This window comes from Scyliorhinus canicula, chromosome 2 (assembly GCF_902713615.1).
Source record: "Scyliorhinus canicula chromosome 2, sScyCan1.1, whole genome shotgun sequence".
NCBI lineage: Eukaryota > Metazoa > Chordata > Chondrichthyes > Carcharhiniformes > Scyliorhinidae > Scyliorhinus > Scyliorhinus canicula.
The window spans coordinates 108,316,524-108,343,555 of NC_052147.1; the positions used below are offsets into that span (position 1 = coordinate 108,316,524).

The following is a 27,032-nucleotide window of genomic DNA, read 5'->3' on the forward strand; positions in this document are numbered from 1 at the left end:
TATCAATGATTTAGATGTGGTGATCAAACATAACATTTCTAAATTAGCGGATGATACAAAGCTAGATGGGAGTCTTTGTTGTGAGGAAGATGTAAAACAGCTACGAGGATTTTTACAGACTCAGTGAGTGGGCAAGAACATGGCAGATTGAATATAATGTGGAAAAATGTTAGGTAAACCACTTTGGTAGAAGGAACATATTTACAGAGTATTTCCTAAATGGTAAGAATTAGGAAGTGTAGATGTACAGAGGGACCTGATTGTCCTTGTCTATACATCACTGAAGGCTACCATGCAGATGCAACAAGCTATTCAGAAGCGTAATGGAATGTTAGCCTTTATAGCAAGATGATTTGAGTACAGCAGTTGTGAGGTTTTGCTTCAATTGTACAGAACAATGGTTAGTCCACACCTGGAGTCAACTGTGTGCAGCTTTGGTCCCTTTACCTCATAAAGGACATTATTGCAATGGAGCAAGTGCAAAGAAGGTTCATCAGATGGGCTGAAAGACCACTCCTGTTCCAATGTTCCTATCCTATGCAGTTCTGCACTTTTATTAATGGTATAGCTGGAAGTATCTAACCCTAGTTTAATAAATGGCATCATATTTCATTGTTTTGTGTTGAAAATATCTATTTTCCTAACCAGACAGCTATCGTTGTTAGAGAAAGATCTGTTCTGCCTTGTTGTATTGAGGATTTCTGGTCGCAATTTGTATACACTTCCTGTTGTTAAGATTATATGTCTACATTCCTTGCTGGGCCAGGTGGCAGTTTCAGACATGCTACAGGAAAGGGCCTCCTTGGTTTACTTTTATTCTTCTATACATTGAAGAGCTGGTTCTCATAATTGTGCTGAGCTCAGCTTTATGAGGCTCACAGGAACAATAAGCTAGTCAACAATTTCAAAAGTAAAGATTCCTTTAACATCCTGACAGTAACATCATAGGTTTGTTTAATATTATTTTAATAAGTCTATTTTATTTAAAGCTCAGGCTTGTTTACATTGTGGCATGTATTAAGAATTGGGAAAATAAAGATTTAAAAAAATGAATTTGGATAAAATAAAAATAAAACAGAAGTTGATTAGGGCAGCTGTGTGAAGGACTTTTGACATGTGAATTAGCATATCAGTGAGAAAATAAATTGTTTACCTGCGTGACTAGGGAAAATCAATGGGGTATTGAAAAGGTACCTTCAGAGTCAAGGATACGGAAATTGACACATATATGTTACAAACCAGATCCACATCAAAGGAAAGTATGATCTAGCCATAGCACAATAGCTGGAGAGACACAGTACGGGCTACCATCACAGCCACACTCTGATGCAGAAACAGTCTCCCAAAAACAAGTTGTTGTGAAACCGAGATTTCACCTTCACTGAAACTGAAGATGGCTTTCCGAAGCATGGCCAAATAACCTGTGCATGGCAATTATCTGCTGGATTTAGCTCAAAGAATGATATAATATTGGGTGTTGTTTGGGAACAAAGTAGTGTGTTAGAGTTCAGGTAATGTAGGTAGTTGGAACCAAGGGATAACTTCATGTAATACTGTGTACATAGTCATCGGTGTAACTAAGTGATGTAGTGTTTTCAAGTCTTTCTTGTCATGTGTGTTTTTTCTCTTTTAAGTTAAGAAATATTCTTTAGTAATTGATCACACAACGACGGGACTATTCCACCCTGGTTCACATATATTTTCTCAGTATGCCAAATACACCACCAAATTACCCTTCTGGGTTTTGGGGTACCTCGCCTTCAACATCAGCAATCATCAGAGAAAGATCCTTGAACCTGCAAACCTTGAATTAAGAAGTGAAAAGTCAGCTGTAGGGAGGAATACTGGACATCAGTTTTTAAAATCTCAACTCCTGAATTCCTCGGTTAACAAAAGCAGCAGTTGGCATTTGCGTTCAAGAATATTAGAACAATTTAAGAGTTATGGGGGCTAAGATGCTGATTTTATTCGTTTTATGTATCTATCAGAGATATTTTTAAGATTTCAAAAAAATCTGGAACGGGGGGATTGAGATTAAATTGAAGTATAAATGAATTCCTTGCCTACTCTATCTGTTGTCCATTTGGTCCTTGCCGTCTGAAGCAGTTGGAGTTTAAATACGCTGGCGTTGATTTAGATATGTTTTTGCCCTTTCTCTTAGAAGCCACAAGCAAATCACGTGTTCGTGGCTCTGTGAAAGGTTAGGATGAGATGGTTTATTTTTGGATTCCTGAAATGCTATCGGTATCTAATTCCAACTGGCTGGATTTAAAGCTAAGCCGTTCAAAAGCTGTGTGCTGTGATGTGCGAAAAAACTTGGAGTAGCAGCTGATGAAAATGATCTTTCGCTCGTCGTGCTTTGGAAATCGCAAATGCAACGCGCTATGAACGTATGTTCCAAGTCATGCTGGCGGCACTGTTAGCAGCTGGTGCCTACAGTTTAACATGAACCGGTCCATTTACAATGCTGAATCTTGAGAGGCGAGTTTTTATTTCAGAGTGAACACCTGTAAATCAGAGTTCTCCCACTCAACCCCATCACGCTTTAAACAAAAGCCAGAAGCTCCCATTTAAAGGCGTTCATTCAATTATTGGAAGGTAGTTGGCAATGTTTCAAACAAATAAAAAGTAATGTTTTACGTTTTAGTTTCTCTTTTGGAGGTGCTTAATGCACCTGGCCGATGATTTGCGTAGGACGCTCATCGAACGATTGCAGTTCTGCTTTAAGCATGCCCGGGCCTTTAGGAAATGTGGACGTTTATGATGTAACCGGATCGCAGCAATCTCCATCTCAGTCTTGCTAGGGCTGCTTTAAAAGCCTGGCTGGGGAGCCTATTCAAGTGATGTCATCCTACTCCAGCCAGGCTTCGCTGCATCAGCACCCTGGACAGCCCCGGTCGCCGCTGCCAGCCGATCAGCACCGTGGACAGCTCCGATCGCCGCCCCGATTTGCACCAGCACCCTGGACAGCTCCAATCGCCGCCACGACCTGCATCAGCACCCTGGACAGCTCCGAACGCCGCTGCCAGTCGCATCCGCACCTTGGACAGCTCCGCTTGCCGCTGCCAACAGTCACAACCCGGAGGGGCAAAAGTAACCTGCACTTCAATTAGATCCATCTCCAATCTCCCCGAACGAGGGAAAGGGTCAGTGGACATGAAGAATTCATGTCAGAGGCGTCTCTTGCAATGATTTTTAACTGATGCATGTTCTCTCCCTGTTTAAATAACTGTACAATATGATTTTCTAGCCTGCAGGCTGGATTAGTGGAGAGGGGCACTTTCCATGGATGAACTGTCACCACACTCTCTCAATTACATTGCCCGAAGTAGAGGGAATCCAGCTTTCGCTGTGTGTTTTTGGAAACTGGATAGATTTCCGATCTCTGTGTGAAAAAAAATGTCCCACATGTTTGATCTTGAATGCAACAGTAGAGTGGGTCATTGAGAGCGAACTGGGGCCAGTAACTGTTTTAAGGATTATTCGAACTGTGTGATCTCTGCAACGAGCGATGGCAAATGAACCAGTGATTCTCAATGTTTACGATATGGTAAGTGTTAAACAGCACCTATTTGATTGATTGAACAAAACATCCAGTTGGCTGTTGGATAAATCCAGGGGTCATTGTTGGCCTTCTCCCCAGAGATTGTTAAATAGCTCACTAACTCTGTTGCAGGAGGAATATAATTTACATTAGCGGTTTTGACAGATGGGTTGATGTGCATTTACATTGGATATAGGAGAGTTTTAAGTAGCACTCTGTTTGTATTGGACGAATCTCTATTTTCCCTTCAAGGTTGGAATGTATGAGCATGTCTGCCTGAAACGCGATGTTGCATTTTTTTCTGTTTTTGCAATCCCTTTGCATCCTTATAATTATTCCTGAATGTGATATTAGTACATTTTGTAAAAATGTTTTCAATGGTATTACGTTATGGCACCAATGCATGGGGACATACAGAAGAAAGGCTCTCTTGCCATTTCAGATCCAGCAATAACACATGCCCCAGCTTTATTGTGTTTGCATATTGTAAAATTATGTGGAATGACAAATCTTTTGCAATGTATAATAGGTGTTGGTTATTCAGGAAATGGATTACTGTGTGGCAGGTTACATAGTTTCCCAGCAGATGGAGAGTCTCCCTTGGCCGCTCTGAGGCACTAGTGATTGATTTTGGAGCAAGTGTTAGTAGAGGTCAGCTAAGGAACTGTTCCCCTTTCCTCAATCTCAAGAAGGTGAATGACATGGTGAAGTGAAAGAAAAAAGTACCTAGAAGAAATGTCATCTTGAAACGAATTATCCAGGTGTAGTTTGGGGTTCAAATGATAAATCACTCAAGACTTACTGTCGTAGTCTCTCAGCACTACTAACTTACAACCACTCCTGGTCATCTATTACATTCTAGGTAATATACAATAGTGGGATATTTTCTGATAACATGTAGGGAATTTAATCACAAGCACTCAGATCTTACCATACAAACTGGTTTTGTTCAAGTCGCTGCTGTTGGTACTAACTTGTTAACTAGTTCTAAAACCTGAACATGGTAGATGACAATAACTAAAGAATTTACTTTGATTATTATAAAGGATAACAACTCTAGAAAGTGACCAAAGGTAGCAGCACATTTTAAGGCTGAAATTACATATGTGAATCTCTCAATTTTTTCCTCTCACATTTGTGTGCGTAAACTCAGTGTTACATTCAAAAATGAAATCTGGAATTAAATTCAGATATCTCGGCTTGCTTTATTAAAGCTACACAAGCAAGGTCTAGAAACAAGTTTAAAAAGGTATACACCATGCATGGTTTACATTCTTTCCTCAAATATTAAAAGCTTGATTTCAGTTCTAAATCTCCAAGAACCATTCCAACTCCGCAGTCCGACCATGGAAACACTTGTTGGTCACAAGAACATCTTGCATTTATATATCACTTTCAGTATAATAAAATGTCTCTTCACAGGCACTTCACGGGAACATTATCTAACAAAATTTGACACCAAATAGGAAAGGAGATATACGGACAAGCCAGATCAAAGGGATAGGTTTTAGGAAGCACTTTTACGGAAGAAATAAAATGACAGAAATTTAAGGAGGGTATTTCATAGGTTAAAGACTTGTCAGTTGAAGGCACAACCATCACCGGTAGTGCAATTAAAATTAGAGATGCTCCAGAGGTCAACATTAGAGGAGCCCAGGGATCTTGGAAGACTGGAAGAGTGTTATACCGTTAATTCACTGTGAAACTGTGAGAACGAGTGAATATAAGGCTTTATTATTCAGGAACTCGCCTGCCGTGTCTGCTGTACAAATGAGTGCCACTCACAGGTGGCTGGTCTATATATCGCCCCGGGGAGGGCGGAGCCAGAGACGGAGCCCACCAGGATTCCAGTACAAATTCATAGGTTACAGCACTATACAGACAGTTCATACTTAGGTGAATACATTCACCACGAAGAGAGAAGGAGAGGAGAATCCACTGAGGCTCTGAAAACAAGATAAATAATTTAAAATTGAGGCATTGTTAGACCAAGAGTCAATGTGGGTCAGTGAGCACAGAGGTAATGGGTAAATTGAGTTGGTGTGAGTCAGGATAGGGGCAGTAGTGTTTGTATTTGTTGATGTTCATGGAGGATGGGAGGCAGGCCAGGAGAGCATTGGAATGGTCAAGTCTGGAGGTAATTTGGACAAGAATGAGGGTTTCAACAGCAGATAAGCTGCAGCAGGGTTGCAGTTGGGGAATGCGATTGAGATGGCATTGAGCGGTTTTCCTGTTGGTTTAGCTTAAGACAGTTACCAGGGAGTGATGGAGTCAATGAGACTGGAAAAGGGTTTGTAATAGGGGCCCAACACAATTACTTTGGTCTTCCCAACTGTCAGTTGGAGGAAATTCCTGCTCTTTCGATTTTGGTTGCTGGATAAGCAGTGTGACAAATCCGAGGCAGTGAAAGGATGGTGAAAGGTGGTGGTGAGCTAGAGTTTATATCATCAGTGTAAATGTGGAGCCTAATATATTTTCAGATGATGCTGCTGAGGGAAAAACTGTAAATGAGAAAGAGAAAGAGGCCATAAATCCTTTGGGGACTGCAGAGGCAACAGTGTTGGAGTGGGAAGAGAAACCATTGCAGATGATTTTGTGACTGCTATTACATAAATAAAATTCAAACCCGACAAGTACAGTCCCACCCAATCGGATGACGGTGGAGAGGTGTTGGAAGATGAGGGTATGTTCAAATGTGTCAAAGTCCGAAGACAAGTCAAAAAGGATGAAGGGCTTTAGATTAGCACAGTCACATAGGTTGTAATTTGTGACTTTGATAAGGGCTGTATTCTGCCAATAAGGCAGAAACCTTATTGGAGGTGTTCCAACTAATATGCCCTCTAATTATGTTTGGAGTATATAGCTGATTTATTCAAGTTTGCTGCCCCTGTAATGTTATGGTGCAGTCATGCACATGCCAACTTGTTCATGGCCTGTGTGGGGAGGGGAGGGAGGTGCTTTTGGGTTGCAACCACACAGCTAACTGGGAATATTGGTTCAACACTGAGTTGTAGGAAAATGGGCATGAGTTTGCATGATGGCAAATTTCCAAGATATTTCCAGAAGTGTTGGACATCTATATCCAGGGCATTTTATATAACATTTACAATAATCTTATGCATATCACTAATGACTTCATAAGAAAGGATGATTAGGGAATTATGGAATGAAATGCAGGTTTGACTTGGGCCTATAGTTTGCAAGGGCAGAGGGACCAAGAATGCTTTTGTTAGTGGAGAGGGGTGACAATGGTAAGTTTGAAATGGAGAGTGACAGAATCAGAGGAGAGACAACTGTTAACCATACAACTTACATCGAGGCTAGGATGGAACATAGAAACAGAAGTAGGCCATTCAGCCTGTTGAGTCTGCTCCTCCATTTAATTTGATCATGGTTACTCGGACACTTGAATACCTTTTACATCCATTTTCCGCATAACACTTTACATTACTGTTAATCAGAAATCTAGCAACTCTACCGTAAACATATTCAATGAGTGAGCTTAAGAGTCGATCACATTGCTGTGGATCTGGAGTCACATATAGGTTATTAGTGAATCAGATTTTTTTTTTACAACAGTCAACAATGGTTTTATGGTGATCATTGGACTTTTAATTCCAGGTTTAATAATTGAATCCTCTTGTCACCATCTGCCTTGGTAACATTTGAACCGGGGTCCCCAGAGAAATACACTGCGTCTCTGGATTACTGTTCCAGTGACAATGCCAAGTTTGGTAGTCAGCAGATTAGGCAGAATAGGGTGGGTGAGGCTGGAGATGGGTCTCATGGAAAAATGAACTGTAAAAAAACATGAGTGGAGATAGCAGGTAAGTTAGAAAAAGATGCAAGTTCAGCGTTAGGAGAGCCAGTTGGCCTTGTGGATTCAGGGAAAGGAGAGCAACAGGAAAGGCAATTGACCAGATCGTCTGAATCTCAGTGGCAAAATAGATCATGAAGGTGGAGGAGGCAGGGAAGATGGATTTAATAAGTTGGTTGGTAGTGGAGAAGAAAAGCCAGGACTTATATTTACATTCCCAGGTGATCCTATAGAAATTGCATCTTACACAAACCAAAATATTAATATAGTTATATAAAATCTTAGTCATTAGTTGCTTAAGTGGACCACCAGAGCCTTCCAGTGTTGACTTAACTATATCCCATCAGAGATCAGTTGTGCTTGAATAGTGGGTTGAATATCTGTCGACAATGGGATCATCTGTCATGTTATCTCAAGCTCATTGCGATATTCAATTGCTACTTTGCGATGAATGGATCTAAGAACAGTGCAGTCAGATATAAACCATCAGCATCACTGAGCTCATAAATTAAAGGGAAAGGAAGTTTAGAGACAGACACCCAACCATCACCTACTTTCTATTAAATATTCAAAAGCACTTCAAAAAATAATTGACGCTAAGGATGGTGCCAAGAGAAATCTGGGTGTTATACCTCACTATTATTATGTTAGATAGCAAGGTATAGGCTAAAGCTATGTAAATAGAGGACATTACACAAGTTTAGAAAATGTTGTATATAAGATATATACAGAAGTGTTATAGCTTTGTAAATGGGACATAGCATATAACATTTTCAAGAATCGTATGTATATCACTAATGGCATCATAAAAAGTGTGCAATGGAAAATGTTGATGCAAATTGTGTTTTAGTGGATATCTATATACAAGGACACTAATATTCCTCAAAGAAACAAAACACTCAAGCTTTCATTCCCCAATCATCAGCTGTTTCATAACTATGCACTTCACCACTCAGCACACTCGGTTCAAGATCTGCTGCTCTTAAAGTCAAGCAATGAGAACAGTCCATATCATCTTAGAAAGGGTTAGGACATTCGTTATACATTAATACTGCATCTCTATTTTATGAAATTCAATGTGTGTTTTTTTAAGGAATGTAAGTTTCTTTGTAAATTAAAAAAGAGGTACTCTTGCATTGAACACCTTATTATGACATTCAATGTGATGTATCTATCGAACATTTCCCTTATTGTCTGATACTGATTTTTTGATGTCACTTCACATCACTTGGGGTATCAGGGGCACCTCTGTCAGAATGATGTAAATGATGTTCCATGTTGCACATGGTTTTGGGTTGGTGTTCATTACATCAGGGTGGAAAGAACTCATTGCGTATCAAGTTTAGAAAATGTGCAGCAGTAAACAGTCAAACGGCATACTCGATTATTCCATGGTAACATTTCTACCACATGTTAAAGCAGATACTATCTGGGTATGGAGCAAATAACTCCCACAGGATCTGCAAGTCTGTTTCACCAAATGACCACAGATAAGAAGATCAGAAATTAGGAACAGGAGTAGGCCTTTTGACCCCTCAAAAAGACTTCACCATTCAATAAGATAATTGTTGATCTTCTAACTAACTGTACTTTCACACCTCGTCCCCATTCCCTCTCATTATAAAAATGCAGCCATATTGATCTCACCAGCATTGACACATGGCTATATGGGAAGATGGAGATTCCTATGGTTGTCATCCATTAACCACATCGTAAATTGCATGGCAAAATTTCCCAGGACACTGATTCTAGCCAAATTATTTCTGCATTAATTTAGAATTGTTTTAAAACATTTTATTTTCAGAAAAGATAACATGGGATATTGTCCCATTATAGTTGATATATCGTAGCTTGAGGATATCTTTCCTCATTGTGGTTTGGTAGCTGATATTAGGGGGGACATGTTCTACTTTCTATTTCCATGTCAATCTTAGTTAATTGGGGATTCATACAGATGATGGAATGTAAATTACTGCAGATGAAATAATGCATTTTTAATTGAGGATAACAAAATATTGGGATTGCATTGGAGCCTTAGACATACTGGTGCTACTTAACAATATTTATTATGCACATTAAATCATTCTGCTTTAGTAGTTATTGTTATTTTACCTTTACCCCTATTAACCACCAAGATTCGAGCTATTCAGTTTGCTGTGCAGCCTCAAATTGCAAAACAGGAAAAACTGAGCTTTACAATGTTAGATCACGGTGTATTTTAGCTGAAAGTAAGTATTATTGTATTGAAAAATGATTGTTTGTGTTGGATTCTTGTCCCATGCAGACGTGGGGAGAAAGTGAAAACTCCATACAGATAGTCACCCAAGGTCCGATTTGAACCCCTGATCCTGGAGCTGTGAGGCAGCAGTGCTAACCACTGTGCCATAGTGCTGCCAACAGACAATCATGATATATGTATATTAATATTAGTGGGTGTGAATATATTGTATCATAAATAAAGAAATTGCAATTTAATATGCTAATTAATCATCCACTAAGATCACTAACGTCTATTTTAATGATAATGGGTGGAATTGTACAGTCCCATCGCGATGGGAACAGGATTATAAAGCGCAGCCAGCCATTCAAAATCCATTGGCGGGACTGGAAGATCCCCGAGCTGGAGGGGCCGTAATACTTGGTCCAATGTGTGTGGATGAGCATTGAATTGTTTGCTTAGGGATGAATGTTGGATCACTGCAGAAGTCTGAACAGGACATCTCCATTCATACCCTGAATATTTACAATTCATCCCAGATTCATAAGAAGTCCAGGTTACCCTCCAAGTATTTCCCCATATCCATCTGAGAGTAGTTCAGTTTACTCCGAAAATACAGGTCACACAGCCGAAGTGAATTGGGTCAAAGCCATATTGATCCTTCGATAGCCAGAAAAAAATACAAGAACATCAAAGCAAACCAGCATAAAATCCGAACAAAATCATTCTCCGTTTTATTTTCAAGAAGAAGGGTGGGTTAATTATCTGTCATTATAGATATGGGGAAATACTTGGAGGGTAACCTGGACTTCTTAGGAATTTGGGATGAATTATCTGTAATTATATTATTGGTCTGCTATGCGGGATATAATGGATTTTATACTTAATCATGTTTCGCCTGAACAGGTGACAACTATCAGCATTTGAAATAAGCCGAATGCAAAGGTCTTTCATAAATAAGTAATAATGTATCTGGCCCACGAATATGTACCTCTTGATCTTGTTTCCTTTGCAGTTTGAACAACTTTTGTCTCTATATATGGAGCTGTCACACAAATGCTTTTTTTGTATTTGAATGGGATGAATGAGAATGACCTTTATCAATGGTACAATCTTCAAGGTGACATTCTCAGGAATCGCTCGTGTGGGCGTCAAAAAATTCGATTTGCAAACAGAAGTCAGCTCGTAGGCACGAATACCAAGTTGCTGTAATGGGGATTTTTTAAAAAATGCGTTGAAGTATAAAGCCACCTCTCCGTTGTGTTTTAACTATTTCTCTGGACTGCACACCATCCCTGACTCGGATGACCGATGCCAAGTCAGGACTGCTGTCAGAGTGGCGGGAGCCAAACTTTAAGAGGGTGAAGCGTAACTGCAGGCAGATCCCTAAGAACGTAAATGAGGTAACCTCCCCCTGCTGATGATTGTCTTTACATAGGTGAGCAATGCAATTCCTTGGTTTGCAGTGATACTGATGATTTTGGCAAAATCATGTGCAGGAGGAACTTGCTCTCCAAATCCCAGTCATTACTTCCGGATCCGAGCAGCAAGTACTCAGGATATCATTTTAACATTGCGATCTGCATTATTCAGCACTGACTAGTTACACACCACAGGGTTTTCTGCTACCCCAGCAACTCAGCATTATGAGCAATGGAATATTTTGCCACCTTTGCCTATGGTCACCATCTTATATTTCTTCAACTCTTCTTAAAGGAGTGAATATATATTCCCGTCAATATATTCCCGTCCCAGCCTCCCCGAACAGGCGCCGGAATGTGGCGACTAGGGGCTTTTCACAGTAACTTCATTTGAAGCCTACTTGTGACAATAAGCGATTTTCATTTTCATATGGCATCAACCATTTTTTAATGGAAGTGTATTCTATGTATATTTTTAGTGTACATGCACATTGTATTAATTAAATGGTTTAGTGTAAAACGGGTAGATAAGACTGTGGAATAGTACAGTTAGGGCAGCACGTTAGCACAAGTGGACTGCACTGTGGCTTCACAGCGCCAGGGTCCCAAGTTCAATTCCCCGCGGGGTCACTGTCTATTCGGAATCTGCGTGTTCTCCCCGGGCCTGCGTGGGTTTCCTCCGGGTGCTCCGGTTTCCTTCCACAGTCCAAAGACGTGCAGGTTAGGTGGATTGGCCATGGAAAATTGCCCTTAGTGACCAAAACGGTTAGGAGGGGTTATTGGATTATGGGGGCTTAAGTGGGTCAGTGCAGACTCGATGGGCTGAATGGCCTCCTTCTGCACTGGATGTTCTCTGTACAGAGGCTATTACAGGAGAAATAGTATAGATAAAGTGAAAGATATCATGAGTTGGGAACTGGGATGTGTGTAATGATGCAATGATGGTTTCTAAAATGCTGCCTTGGAATTGGCCTCCAGCTGAAATTAATCTAGAAGTGGGTTTAGTTGAAACATTGAGCTGGTAAAAAAAAAATAACATTTGCAGATGATATCTACTGAGGTTTTCTGTTTGCAGGCTTTGGAAGTGATAATATTTTACATGGATTAAAAAACCCCAAGCTAGCCATACATTTTTAGTAGTTCTTGCAAAATCCCACGTTTTGCTAGTTTACAGGAGGTACAATACAATTGGCACTCTGGTCAAAGCTTGTTCCAGTTTGGGTTGGCATACTATTTTGTTTGTTGGGCAGTATTAGAAATGAACACTTCCCTGGACGTGAATTTAAATTCAGAGATTCCAATGTTCAGATAGCTGGAAAGTTGAAGCAAATCCCAAAGGCGTTAATGAACCACTGCAACACTTCGAATCAGGCATGGCTAATCAAAAAACAACAGCAAAGCTGTCAAGACTGATGATCAATATGGATTCACATATATCTCTATATAGGTCCAGATTATCCTATCCCCTCCCCTGAAAATATATGACTCCTTATGTTGTTGGCAATTAAGGTAGCAAGGATTATGAACTCAGGGAGGTTCATTGACAGCATACTCCTTATACACCTTCAAAGGGAAACTGTGACCTTTGGTGTTATGTGCTGTCTTTGTTGAATTTTTTAGCTGTTGGCCAGAATTTTACTCTCCCCAACTGTGCAACATGGGGGGTGATGAAGAGGTGGGGAAGGTGGAGTGGAGGTGGGTGAGTGTGAATTGGACAGGGGGAGGATTCCCTCCGGGTTCCCACCTGCCCTGACCACACAGCGATTTTAAGCCGGGATAGGAAGCTTGCCGTTGCCCCAGTTGATGCCCTACTGGGCTTAATTCTTGGCCATTTAAGGGCCTTTTCCACCCCCACTCACTCCCTCCAGCTTCAATGTTTAGGCTGGCAAGAGGATTGAACTTGAAAGGGTTACGTCTTGGGCAGGAAGGGGGGGAGGTGGCAGTGACAACTCGACATGAGAAACCCTTTTCTGAAGTTTAGCATGCACCACTTAAGTTGTGGCAGCCTCTGGGACGTACCCCTTCCCCTCCCCACCCACCCTGGCCTCTCCGCTGATATCTCTGGACTTAGGCTCCAACATCATCCTGCATTTCCTCCTCTGTCTACTGCAGTGACTAGGGAGCTGCCAGCCAATTGATTAGGGTTCCTCCTGAGTGAGGGGTGGAGGTCCCGCTTGCAGCCAATTAACATCCAATTGAGTGTGAAATGGCTGCATACTGACCCTTCGGATGATGAGAAGTGAGACCCCGCCATCTGGAAAAAATCAGGCTATATGTGTTCGAAAGCAACACAGAATACTTAGCCAAATCCAAAAGACAAAGTGACATTTGCTGCACTATCTGAAGTGGCATCCCCTCTGCCCCTATCAATATTTATCTCTCAGTCAACACCACTAAAAAATGATTATCTGGTCATTATTGATGTTTGTGCTGCGTGTAAATTACTGCCACTTTCCCTATGTTGTAACAGGGACTACACTTCAAAAACCCTTTAGGATGTTCTGAGGTCATGTAAGATGCTATATAAATGCCAATCTTTCTCATTTACTGGCGGTTTCTTTATCCATTCATTGGCAATTTCCCCAGAATCTCCACTGAGCGATGTATAATTTTTTGCATGCTAGTTACCTTCGATTTCAGTGTGAAACATTCTGACTTTTTCTGGAACATCAATCATTTGGAGCCCTGTGTTTTGTTTGGAACTTGAGTTTTATCAATAAATATTGGATGCAGATTAGTTTTTGTTGACATTAGTGATCAAAATTGCTGCATTTGATGTAAATGTAAATGAAAAGCTTTGGATATTTTTATTTCAAAGCTACCTTAAATGCTAAGTTACTGGCATCAGCTAACGTTTGGGTGGATATTGCGAGTGGCTTCAGCGCCCTTGGGTGAACATAGAAATAGAAGCACAGAAATTTACAGTGCAGACGGAGGCCATTTGGCCCTTCGAGTCTGCACCCACCCTAGGAAAGACCACTCCACTTAAGCCCATACTTCCACCTATCCCTGTAACCCAGTAATCCCTCCAAACCTTTTTGGGAACTAAGGGCAATTTATCATGGCCTATCCACCTAACCTGCACATCTTTGGACTGTGGAAGGAAACCGGAGCACCCAGAGGAAACCCCCACAGACACAGGGAGAATATGCAAATTCCACACAGTCACCCAAGATTAGAATCGAACCCGGGCTCCTGGCATTGTGAGGCAGCAGTGCCCTCTGCCACTGTGCCACTGTGGGAATGCTCCAAACATACTGATCATTAGATGATGGTGATAGGACAGCATATTGGAAAGTGGTCTTGCACATGAGGTTCTGATGGCATAAAAAACCTCCTCTGTCTGTTGGTTGCAAGTGATCCAACATGAACCACATTTTACACCTGTTGACATTAAAGGTGCCTCCTCCTCATTTGGTATCATCTGTGAATTTACACAGTTTACATTGAGTTTCTGATTCTGAGTCTGAGACACCCACATTGCTTTACACTCTGGTATAACTCCTCGAATGAGCATTCTTTGTTTCTTAACCTTCATCTTGTCTCTTATCCATTCCTAGGATTTTCCCTGGATCCCCACAGCTTTTACTTTAATAATAATAATAATAATAATCTTTAGTGTCACAAGTAGGCTGACATTAATACTGCAATGAAGTTACTGTGAAAAGCCCCTAGTGGCCACATTCCAGCACCTGTTCGGGTACATGGAGGGAGAATTCAAAATGTCCAAATTACTTAACAGCACATCTTCCCGGACTTGTGGGAGGAAACCGGAGCACCCAGAGGAAACTCATGCAGACACGGGGAGAACGTGCAGACTCTGCACAGACAGTGACCCAAGGTAGGAATCGAACCTGGGACCCTGGAGCTGTGAAGCAACAGTGCTACCCACTGTGCTACCGTGTCAACACCCTTTCACATGGAAGCCTTTTGGAAATACACTACATCATAGGGGTTTACTATAGTCCATTTGAGTTGTCACTTATTCAGAGAAGTTGAAGAGATTGATCAGGTAGAATCTACCCTTCCTGAATCCATACTGATGGCTGTTAACCAGGTTGTTATTGCATGGATGATTCTTCTGTTTGGTTCTCCTAATTAATTCCATTATTTTAAATTGTATCGAAGAAGATGAATGGGTCTATAGTGAGCCTGTGGAATTTGTTAGCACAAGAAGTATGTTGAGGCCAAAACATATGTTTTCAAGAAGCAGTTATATAGAGCAGATGAGGCGAAGGGGACCAAAGAATATGGGGGGCAAGTGGATTAGGCTATTGAGTTGGATGGTCAGCCATGATCATAAAGAATTGGCAGAGCAGACTCGAGGGGCCGAATGACTTCCTCCTGCTCCTAATTTCTATGTTTCTATGTTTCCTGTAACAATTTCTTTGAGCATGGACATTATGCTAACCTATTTACAGTCTACTGATACATTGATCCTCTCATGATGATTATCAATGCCTTACGGAAGAAATTCTCAGGTAATCTGTAGCTCACATGGAGATCTTCTAGTTAGGTCTTCCATGTTTTGAGGCTGCTCTGGTATCCTGGGGAGCACCAGACTATAATCTGTGAGTACAGCTGTGTCAGTAGATAGTATAGCTTCTCGTGATTGGTTGTCACCACAATAGACTGACACCCCCTACCAAGGGCCTGCATGTCGTTCAGAAATTTGACATTTTCTTTTTGAAGTGGATGTTGGAGAACTGTCATCAGCTTTCTTTCCTTTTCACTTGATTTTAATGAGTGCAATGGATATAATGGGTCGCCTCTGCGCTGTGAATTTAGTGTTTCGCAATATTTAGATTAATATACAATTTCTAATATTTAGAAAATTGATCTAATCTTTCGCAGGGAAAAATGTACAACCTCTGATCGTGGAGAAGTTAAAAGAAGTAATTGGTAGCAATTCAGCCAATTGTCTATCATAAAACAAAATTTGTGTTTTTGGTGATGGGCTATTTCTAATCTATCATTGCAAGTGAGGCCTAATAGATGTTGGTCACAGCAGACCAGTAAAACAGTAATACGGGAATAAATCTTGAAGCATAATTTAAGTACTACCCTCACTAAATGGCTTCAGCATATGAGCTGAATGGTTGTAAATCAAGTTTCTTGTGCACAATGTTTTAACTTAAGAATATGAGAATTAGGAGCAGGAGTAGACCATTCAGCCCCTCAAGCCTGCTTTGCCTTCTGATATGATCATGGCGGATCTGATTGTTGCCTTCACTCCACTTTGCTGCCTGCCACCCCCCTCCCCCCACCCCCCCCCCCCCTACACACACCCGCACCCACCCCACCACCACCACCGTCCCAGCACAACACTTATGTTATCAGATCAAAAATCAAAAAATGGTCAAACTCAGTTTTGAATATACTCAATAATTTAGGCTCCACTGCTTGTTACAAGAATTCCAAAAATTAATGACCATCTGAGAGAAGAAATTTCTCCATATCCCCATCTTAAATGGGAGGCTCCTTATTTTGAAACTGAACTCCCTGTGTTCTAGGTTCTCTCAAGTGATGAAATATCCTTTGAGCATCTGCCTGACTAACCCCTCAGAAAGTTACATGCTTCATTGAGATCTTCTCTCATTCTTCTAAACTCTAACAAGTATAAGCCCAGACTGCTCAATCTTCCCTTATATGAAAAGCCTTTTCACCACCAGTCTAGCGAATCTTCTCTGCACTTTCAATGCAAGCAGGTCTCTCTTTAAATAATATGTCCAAAACTGTACACAATACACCCTGTACAGTTGTAGCAAGGCTTCTCGACTTTTATACTCGACCCCCTTTGCAATAGAGGCCAACATTCTATTGACCTTCCTAATTACTTACTATACCGGCATACTAACATTTTTTATTTACACATAAGGACAGCCAGATCCCTCTTTTCATAGAATCATAGAATTCCTACAGTACAGAAGGAGGCCATTTGGCCTATCGAGTCTGCACTGACACTCCGAAAGAGCACCTGCTCCCCTGCCCCATCCCCATAGCCCCACCTAACCTTTGGACACCTGGGGGCAATTCAGCATGGCCAATCCACCTAACCTGCACAACTTGGACTGTGGGAGGAAACCGGTGCACCCAGAGGAAGCCCACACAGACATGGGGAGAATGTACAAACTCCACAGTCAGTCACCCAAAGTTGGAATCGAACAGGGTCCCTGGCGCTGTGAGGCACCACTGTGCCACCATGCCACCTCGGTGTACTACAGCATTCTGCGGTATCTATCCATAGATTATATTCTGTTTTTCTACTCTTCCTGCCAAAGTGGGAAACCTCTTATTTTCTCACATTATACTCCATCTGCTAATCTTTTGCCCATTCACTCAACCTATGTGCATCCCTTTGCAGATTCTATTTATCCTACTTACAATTTGCTTTCATACCGATCTTTGTATCGTCAGCAAATTTGCCTATAATGCAGTAGGTCCCTTCATCCAAGTCATTATTACTTCTACCGTTAACTGGCTAAAAGTGTTTTTCTGCAAATAAACATTCTAATCCGCCAGGATTCTGTAGCCTTCAAATGCACTGTAATGTATGTCCAGGAGAATTACATATCCTAGATGACTAATAGAGCTGAAATGTGTCTTTTCATAGGTTTCAGCTATTCCAAATTCCAACCTTGGTCATTTAAATTTTAGTGATGATTGTCCAATCTGACTGAAAACCCTTGTTATTTGGGCACTTTGAAATGAATTACCGGCTGAGAGTATGACTATCCTGGAGGGGTACGATATTATTGGGAGGTGTGGGTGGTGATGTGGGGACACAGGTGTTGGGAGGCAATGCAATACCTGACCAAATCTAGCTACTGATGAACAAAAACAGTAAAATGGGCTAATGGGACAGGACGAGAATTGATAATGCAATAACTATTGATGTAAATAAAAGTAGTCCGAATAAAAATAATTAATAATAAATGTACAACTAAATAATAATAATTACATATGCAAACTCATTCTGAGAGAGCTTGGGATCTGAAATGACGATTTTCCAGGGCTGATAATGAGCCCTCTGGGGTCAAGACAGCAATCCGGCCCTGGAAAAATTATATGCACTGAATAGTAATAGTTCTAAACTGTTACCTGTGATTCCTACCAGCCTGACCTGTAGTTCAATAGTACAATTTGTTCATAACCCCCATACAATTCTGCAGGAATTTTATAGGCCATTTGCATGAAGAAAAGACAAACTTCTCTTCAACGTTTTGCTTAATTCACAGCCAACAATTTGGATCTCTCTGGCTGGATGTATTGAGATGGGACGAATGATTTTCTCATTCCTACTTTTTTGGAAAATCTTTTTATTGTCTTTTCTCTTATTTATAAACAGTAGTTGTGTGTATACATTACATTTTTCTTGCCTGCGCTAATTTACTTTATTGTACAGAGGTTTATTTTGTCCTTCATTTAACCAACTCAATGTACATGTCGTTGCCCTTTGGATCAATCTATAATTCTCCCCCCCTCCCCATCACCCCCTCCCTACAAACGCCCCCCCCCCCCCCCCCCCCCCCACCGACTTCCCCACATTCCTTCCGCCCCACCCCCACCGCCCTCCTCGGGTTGCACAGTTTTTTGGTTCCTCATCTATCTTGTTTTTTTTAATTCTCAGCTTGCTTCTTGTTGCTGGCCTCAAACAGGCCGGCAAACTGCCCCCTAGTATCCAGGAAGCCTTCCTCCAACTCTCGGATGGTGTACTCCAGGTGGAGAAATTCCGAGAGGTCAGTGAGCCAATCGGCAGCTGTGGGTGGTGCTGCTGATCCCCAGCCAAGCAGGATTTCCCGGCGTGCGATTAGGGAAGCGAAAGCAAGGGCGCTGGCCCTCTTCCCCATGTGTAACTCTGGCTGCTCTGATACCCCCAAAATTGTCACTATTGGGCATGACTTCACCGTCACCCCCACAACCTTGGACATTGCCTCGGAGAAGGCTGTCCAGAACCCAGCAAGCTTGGGACAAGCTCAAAACATGTGGGTGTTGTTGGCCGGGACTCTCTGGCACCATTCACATTTGTCCTCCACCTCCGGGAAGAACCTACTTATTCGTGTTCTGGTCAGGTGCGCTCTGTGCACCACTTTGAGCTGCATTAGGCTCAGCCTTGCTCCAAAGGAGGTGGAGCTCACCCTGCTCAGTGCTTTGCTCCAGAGTCCCCACCCTACCTCTGTCCCCAGTTCTTCCTCCCATTTCTGCCTGGTCTCATCCTGTGGTGTTCGGGCACTGTCCAGTAGCTGTCCGTATATTTTTCCACATAGCCCCCCTTTCTCGCTGCTTGTGCTTATCAGGTCCTCTCGTGGTGTGGTTTCTGGGGCCCCGGGGTACCCAACTGTCTCTTTGCGGTGGAAGTGTTTCATTTGGAGGTATCTCAATTCCTGTCCTTCTGTCAGTTTCTACTTCCTTGTCAGTTTGTCCAGTGTCACCAGTCTGCGCCCTACATAGAAGTCCCCGAATGTCAGCGTGCCCCCATCCTGCGTCCACCCTTTGAAGGTGGTATCTAGCATGGCTGGAGGAATCTGTGATTGCCGCAGATGGGGGCTATGGGGGACATTTTAGTTATTCCAAAGTGTTGTGTCAATTGGGTCCACGTTCTCAGCATGGCCACTACCACTGGGCTCGTTGTGTATCTTGCTGAGGAGGATGGGAGTGCTGCTGTGGCCAGGGCCCAGAGGGCATTCCTTTACAACATGCCTCCTCCATTTGTACCCAATCTGTGTTGAGTTCTTGTACCCATCCCCTTACTCTTTCTGTCATTGCTGCCCAGTGGTAGGTTTGGTAGAGCCAAGCCCCCTTTGATTTTTCTTCTTTGCAGTGTCAGTGATTTTCGCATTCCTCTGGTTTTGAGTACTCTTTTTGATCATGAAGATGTAGGATGTTAACCTGGGAAATGGGAAGTTTCACTCCCGGGTAGGTACCACATCATTAACTGTATATCACTATACCTCCCTGGCTGCACCACTGGAACATAGGCAGATAGGAGCTGGAGCAAGCCATTCAGACCTTCAGCCTGCTCTACCATTCAATAAAATCATGGGTGATCTGTACCCTAACTGTCCACCCACCTTGGTTCTATACGTCCCAGATACTCTTGGCTAGCAAAGGCCTATCAATGCCCCTTTCCAGGGAGAGAGCTGCATTTTACTCACACCCTAGGCAGAAAGAAGTGTTTCCTAACTTCACTTCTGAATGACCTGGCTTTGATTTTAAGGTCACGTCCTCTTGCCCTGGATTTTGCCAACAGCGGAAGAAACATCTTTCTATCAACCCTGTTAATTCCTTTCACAAATTTTCAAACCTCATTCAATTTACCCCTTAAACTGCTATCCCAGCCAATATAAGTTTAGTTCATGTAATCTATAATCTAATGCCTGGAGCTCTGATGAATCTACACCGCGCTCTTCCAAGACCATTGTCCAGTATATCCTTTCTGACCTGGACAGAACGTATCACACTACTCCAGATGTTGTGTAACCATGGCTTTGTATAGTCCTAGTAAAATCGCCTCTATGTTATATTCTAGCCTCCTAGATAAAGGCTAATCATAATTCAAATTCTCACGTCAGCTAAGTTACAATTTCCAGTTTGTCATTTGACACCTGACTGAATTGGTTTAGCTTTCCATTCCCCTCACCTCTACTCCTCTGGCCTGGCAGCTTCCAATCCATGTCACGAGAGTGTCTGTAAGTGGACAGTGTCTGCTGAGTTCACTAAATTTGGCAGCTGTGCGCAATGTCTTGTGAAGTGAAAATATTAAGAAGTGTTCTTATATGTTGTGACTGATGCATTAGAGGTTGACCGCCAAACTGTGCTGAAAATATGCTATTTTTGAACTACCAGTACTATACACATAAACATCTTCGCAACTTCCGAGTGGCCCTGCATATCTGCCAATATCTCGTGCCAAATGCCTTCTGCTGATAGAGATTACTGGCTGATAAGCTAAAAGTGCTTGGCATTGCCCTGGTGTTTTATGCCAACGCTCTCATAACTCATGTTAATGAATGCAACACTCACAGCTTCACAAAGCAAATTATAACTATGGAGTATCCGTGAGTGCTGGTTTCGGAGTCCATGAATACAGCACTGTGAAGTGAGCATCTCAACTACCTCATTACTAGGAGGCTAATATAGCCACTATCTGATAATGTGAGTCATCAATTATACAACATAAAAAAAATGTGTATCTGTGATACTGAACTTCAGCTCCAACTGATTTGAAGTGACATGATTCATCTCAGTAGCTTATAGGATGTCTAATTTTGGAGAATATTACTCATGCTGTTCACTGAAAGGTGTCACGAATCATAATGCTAAGTGGAACTGGAAACAGGCTTTCCAGCTTGTAAGCCAGAAATTTCAATAAACAAAAAATAGGAGTGCATATGGTGTGAAGGACCAACCAGAAATAATGAAATTAGTCTTTTGAATTCTTTAACTGTTGTTCCCTTTTCTCTTTTCCCGCTGGCAGCGCACCCCTATTTGCGGGTTTCCCGATGGTGTGGGGTGGTTTCTATGGGAAATCCCATTGACAAGTGGTGGAAAGAGAGAATCCCACCACCAGCGAACGGCGCACCACAGAGATACACCCAGCTGGGGGTACTGGAGAATCCAGCCCAGAGAAGGCAAGCTGAAGGGTCAAGGTGCATAGTGCTGGATAACAATACATTTTGAAGCATTGATGTGACAGAGCAGTATGTTTAGTAGCTTATTCAGCACGGAAATACTAAGAGACTAAGAGATAGCATGGTTGTGTGCCTCAATGAGAGAGAGAAAGGGAGAGAGAGCGAGAGTTGAAAAATAGAGATGAGGAAGAATTAGCTATCTGATGCCCAACTTTTCCAGTGGGGTCAATCTTGCCCTGTGCAATATTGTAAAACAGATTCCATTGAAGTCAATAGAAATAAATATTTTGGGAGATATCAAACTGGTTGGCCACTCAATACCAACTATTTTACACTTAGACACAAAGTCAACATAACCTTTTGTATCTTGTGCAAGAGTGAACGAGACGATTTAGAAGTCCACCTCCAAATATGGGAGCAATATTCAAATCTTGGCAAGATGCCTATGGAGATTTTAGAAGTTGTTCTTGCAGTTTGGGGAAGATTGTCTTTTATCAGCTGATTGGTGGGAATGGAACAATTTTCTATCCACTGTCATCAATGAACATTCTGAAATGTGAAATAAACCTGATACAAAGTATTCTGCCCTCAAAAACCAATTTGGGCAGCATCATTGAAATATTTCCATTCCTTAGGAATTTGTGTGAGAACTAAGAACAAGGGGACATAATGTTAAGGTTAGAGCTAGGACATACAGGAGTAAAACCATTGAGTACTGTTGTAATGGCCCACAGTGATTGCCGATTAAACCAAATTAGGGTAAAGTGCTGGGATTACTGTTTTTATGATTATTAGGAAAATAAAGTTAGTTTTAGGGATTTATATATGTATGGGTAAACATTAGAAATAAGGTATAGTTTAAGTGGGTTTAATTTACTGTTTCTGTGTGTGGAAGGGTCAAACCTATAGACTGGCATTCTTCGGGGCCACCCAACAGTGGAGAGAATCCTGACGGCCCACTGAATTGAGCGTTGGGCCAAAAACAGGTCTCATGCCGGTTGTGAAATCCATTCAAAGCTTCCCAGCCCACTCCTCTGGCCGCGTTGAGCTTCCTGATGTCCCCAGTGAGATTCCTGCTCACACCTGGAATGTCTTGAGAACAAAGAGACCGCCTCTTAAAAAGAAACTGCTGTTAGAAAACCAGCTCCTCCTCTGCGTTAATGGATCCCTACAGAGCTATATCAATAAACAATCTTAATCCTTCATTTGAAACTGCCGATCATTAAGTTTGAAAAAGCCCATGAAATTGCAATTCAAAACTTTTCGGCTTCTAGGCATATAAACAGACTTCAATACTTTCAAGGGTAATGAAATTGACTGTGAGAAAACTACTTCAAAAGTTCCCACCACATTTAAGGGAGTACTTTTATCTTCACCTCACTGCTCACAGAAGAATCATAGAATCCCTACAGTGCAGAAGGAGACTTTTCGCTCCATCAAGTCTGCACCAACTCTCTGAAAGAGCACCCTATCTAGGATCAGGCCCCCACCCTATCCCCATAAACCAGTAACCCACGTAACCTTTTGGATACTAAGGGACAATTTAGCATGGCCAATCCACCAAATGTGCACATCTTTGGATTATGGGAGGAAACCAGAGCACCTGGAAAAAACCCATACAGACACGGGGAGAAAGTGCAAACTCCACACGGATAGTCACCTGAGGCCGGAATTGAACTTGGGTCTCTGGCGCTGTGAGGCAGCAGTGTTAACCATTGTGCCATCGTGCTGCCCAAGATCTTTGAACTGAGATGCTGACAGGCTGTTTAAAATGTTTGCAGGTTGCAGATGGGAAAACTTTCACTTTATTTGCAGATAGATTTCACTTTTAGATACGAGCTGACTGTTTGAAAGGTTTAAAGACTGCAGATGGGAAGAACAGCCAAACAACTCCCATCCCAGCAAAGACGCCCATGCAGTTCAGATTGGTACTACCAAGGTCCAACCCATGCATGCGCGGTTGCCGTCTGCCCCTCTGCTGCCCCTATAGTCATGGCGGCTTGATTTTGCGGGGCGGCGGAGGGGAAAGAGTGCGTCCCTTGGAGACACGGCCCGACGATCGGTGGGCACCGATCGCGGGCCAGTCCCCTCCCGCGTATGGCCGTGGTGCTCACTCCCCTCTCCGCTCCCCACAAGCCACAAACGAGCCTTTGGCGCCATGTTCACGATGGCAGTGACCAGGTGTGGTAGTTGCCGCCGGCATGTACAGGTCGGGAACGTCAGGCTGCTCGGCCCATCCGGGCTGGAGAATCGGCAGTCGGCGTGAAAAACGGCAAGTGGCAATTCTCCGAGCGGGGGGGGGGGGGGGGGGGGGGGGGGGGATGAATCGCAGGGGGTGCCAGGGCGGCATGTCATGATTCGCCCGGCCCTCCTGCGATTCTCCCACCCGGCGTGGGGGTCGGAGAATCGCGCCCTGAGTCTCTATTCGGAAGGATCGTGATTATATTTAGACTCATGCTGGACAAAGGTGTTTGTATGTGTGTACGTGGAGGATGGTGGTGGGGTCAGGGGAGGGGGGGTTAGTTAAGTTACAACTGTGTCTCTATTGTGCTTAGAGTGGGTTATGTTCTGAAGAATTAATTAAGTGCATAAGCATGCATGTGGATGTTACTCAGCAACTGGGCCTTGTAAGTTAGAGAAGCTTTTAAGTTTTAGTATAGCTAATTTAATTGCAGTTGAAGTTAGATAGTGTGAGAGGAGGCAGCTTTCACAGTTCTGCTAGAAGCAGTTGGTTTAGAAGGCTAGAGAGGGATAATCTCTCTCGGTTTTGCTAGAAGAAAACCCATACATTGGAGTAATGGTTAAGTAAACAAGTGCAGAGATTTGAAGAGCAGCTAGTTAAAGAAACTAGGGAAATGAAGAGAAGCTCCAAGAGTCTGAGGTTAAAAATACTAGAACAGGGCATTGTTCAGTAAAGACAGATGGAGATGAGAAGCCAGTTGAGAAAGATATCTGAAGTGATTTTCAGGTTTGTGATTCTTATAAAGGACTCTGACAGAAGTTAATTCAAAGGTTGCATCAATTATTGCATGACTCCAAACTGGAACCAGGCAATTTGTAAATGGTCAACCGTGGCTGGAAAAGTGACAAATGCAGTTTAGTACAGATAAATATAAAGTGATAAAATTTAGCAAACAGGTGCTGCTCATGGTTTATGCATGGCTCTTGTATCTGAGCCCCAAGTCCACATATCTTCAAGAATGATCCCCCTTGACATGAGATTTAGGTTATTTTTTGTAACACATAGATAACCAAACAGAAAATCCTGGCTGGCAATTGCTTTGAACTATTGGGTTACCTTCCAGTGCATTTCAGTCTGGGAAGGTCATGTTTAACATTTAAACCATGGAGCAAATTTATCACACAAATGCGGAACAAATTTATGGGCCAGATCTGACTGGATTGGGCATCTTGTGGTACATACCATGAATTAAACCTAAGGCTGCCTCCTTCAGGTCAAGTTTAATTTGAGGCATTGCTTGTTGGAAGTGCAAGCTGTTTGTGGCAAGGCAAGGAAATGGATACATGAGGTAAGATTTAAAGATTGAGAAAAAAAGGCGCAATGGGAAGGAGAGAGAATTAAAGTTCAAATCAGATGCAGAAAGAAAAATAAAGAGTGCAAAAGAAAGACTTGATTAAAAGAGAGAAAAACCAAGAGTTAGAAAGGTAAAGTAAGAAAGATATAAAAAAAATTGAAATGTTTTAAGTCTCTGAGAAGAATGTAAGAATGACACCCAATAACTTAAATTGCTCTCTGGGTGAGAGAGGTTTATTGGTGTTGCGATAATAACTATTAATTCATTAAAAGAGTGCTTACATTGTTGGGTTTGCGCTCAGGTTTTCTGCGAAAAATTTAATGGGCAATTAATATGCAAATCCACAAGTTCTATAAAATAATGGTGAGGTTGAGTGCAAAACGCAGTTTGTGGAAAGCAAACAATGGAGCAACGTAAATTGGTCAGCAAGTTTTGTAGATGGAGATCTACAATTCACAATTCTATTAATCCTCTGCACCCGATGGCTGATTTGTACATTAATAATGGCGTGTGTCATGAACATGTTGCTATTTTCCCTGGAATATTTGATACATTAATCTAACAGTGATAAAATACAGTTTTATAAGCTTTTTAAAAAATCTAACTCATCTACTATAAAAAAGAATAAAGGACTATATTCTATGAAATAACCTAATCCATTGTAAATATATAAAGGTAGATGTTGTTCTTCATTGAAAGCAATGATTCATATGGTGACAGAGTTCACTTGATTCCATGTGAATTAATGGAAGGAAAATTAGGTGGGCTCTCTAACTATTTTGTGATGCTCCTAGCTTCACCTTTCTTCACCAGGGCAATCCTTGTTTCAGAGAGTGAAGACTTCAAAATATTGGTGGGGCATAGTTCACCAACACCAGCATCCTTAAGCAGTAAAGGATGCAAACACAATGTTGGGAAAAAGAACAAAGGGGTGTAACATCAAATGAAATAAATTATTTTAAGGCTACAAGTGGTTTAATCATCCATGTCTAGAGTACTACATCTAATCCTGGTCCCATTGCTTCAAAAGGGATAAGATGGCATGTTATCGGGAAAAGGACCACACGGTTAATAGCAGAATGAAAAGGAAAAATTTATGAAGAGCAATTGGGAATTTTTTTATTTGGTTGAGAAAACCAGAGAATGGTAGCTTTTTAAAATAAATTTAGAGTACCCAATTAATTTTTTTCCAATTAAGGGGCAATTTAGTGCGGCCGATCCATCTACCTACACATGTTTGTGTTGTGGGGGTGAAGCCCACGCAGACACAGAGAGAATGTGCAAACTCCACATGGATAGTGACCGGGGGCCGGGATCAAACCTGGATCCTCAGCGCCATATGCAGCAGTGCTAACCACTGCGCCACCATGCCACCCAAAATTGGTCGTTATTTTAAAGATTTTGAAGGAGTTTGACGGCGGGATGTGCACAGAATTCCAGAACCAAGAGGTTTAGAATTAAAATGAATAAAAATTGACTTTTAGGCAGATCTAATGCAGCAAAAGGATGATCAACCTTATTTTAAATATTGGATGGTAGGGGATGGGTGGAGGGGATGAGACGTTTTGCTTGATACACATAATTATACTAGTTACTGATTAATTCTTGCCACACTACAAAACATTTTGTGCTGTGGATTATTGTGCATGTGCTCTCTGTGTGTCCTGGTTTTCAGAAAATAAAAGCTGACCACTGGCTTGGCATCCCGGAATCCAAAGAAATTGAAGGGGTTTCAAAAGGAAATATTTAGTTCAACACAATATAACTGAGGCCTTGTGGTGCGTTGGTAATGTCCTTGCCTCTGAGCCAGAAGCTCCAGGTTCAAATCCCATCACAGGCCTTGGTGGCCAAGGAAAGTGCGTTCC

At 41.9% G+C, this 27,032-nt stretch overlaps 1 protein-coding gene across 1 annotated transcript in view; it reads left to right on the forward strand.

The window, feature by feature from the left end:
• The first annotated feature begins 2,133 nt into the window (after positions 1 to 2,133).
• LOC119957009 (deubiquitinase DESI2) overlaps positions 2,134 to 27,032 on the forward strand; it is a 215,294-nt gene continuing 190,395 nt past the window's right edge. Inside the window, exon 1 of the mRNA XM_038784596.1 lies at positions 2,134 to 3,550. Coding sequence (XP_038640524.1) covers positions 3,512 to 3,550 — 39 coding nt within the window. The 5' untranslated portion in view covers positions 2,134 to 3,511. The remainder of the gene's footprint in view (positions 3,551 to 27,032) is intronic.